This window comes from Penaeus monodon, chromosome 19 (genome assembly GCF_015228065.2).
Source record: "Penaeus monodon isolate SGIC_2016 chromosome 19, NSTDA_Pmon_1, whole genome shotgun sequence".
Lineage (NCBI taxonomy): Eukaryota > Metazoa > Arthropoda > Malacostraca > Decapoda > Penaeidae > Penaeus > Penaeus monodon.
The window spans coordinates 23,504,416-23,505,045 of record NC_051404.1 but is presented as its reverse complement, the minus strand read 5'-3'; the positions used below and the strand labels follow the sequence as shown (position 1 = coordinate 23,505,045).

At 36.8% G+C, this 630-nt stretch overlaps 1 protein-coding gene across 1 annotated transcript in view; it reads right to left on the bottom strand.

Moving 5' to 3' along the window:
* The window catches only part of LOC119585136 (nucleoprotein TPR-like), a gene marked incomplete at its 5' end in the record, with an annotated part of 14,700 nt that overhangs the window by 11,404 nt on the left and 2,666 nt on the right, over positions 1–630 (bottom strand). The window contains 1 exon segment of the mRNA XM_037933767.1: positions 332–559. Within this exon segment, the coding sequence (XP_037789695.1) occupies positions 332–559 (228 nt within the window).

The window sequence follows — 630 nt, the reverse complement described above, 5'->3', positions numbered from 1 at the left end:
CAATTCAAAAAATCATTTTCCATAGCTTTAATGGATATCACAAATATTATTGCCATAATCTACCATTAATAATGCAAGATATATGGGATGACATTAAAACAGATGATACATGGTAAGCCATGAAGCAACAGATTTGCCTCTGTCATTTTCTGTTAACTAATTTCTTTGGCAGTAAGAAAAATTCCATGAAATGGAAGGATTCAGAACATCTACCCTTCATTATCTGGCATGAGAATATCTGTCTTATCTATAAGGAATTTTAACTACAGATCCTAAAATTGAATCACTTTGATATTCTCACATCCACCCCAATAACAGTGTGTATATTTACCCTTTTTAGAGCTTGCTTCCATTAACAGATTCACTTTATCTAGTTCCTCCTTGAGTTCTTTGACAAGCAAATTTGACTGCTGAAGAGCTTCTGCACTTTCTTCCTCTGCTGCCTTCTTGGCACGCTCCAAACATCCATACTGCTCACTGGCCTCTTGTAAGAGCTTACGTAATTCTTCAACTGCCTTCTCCAACTCAGTGCAACGCTCTTTCTCATCCTGACAGGAAGCTGAAGGAATACAGAAACCATTTTACTAAAAGGCAGTACTTCTCACTCTGTATTACTTCAGTCTATGACGA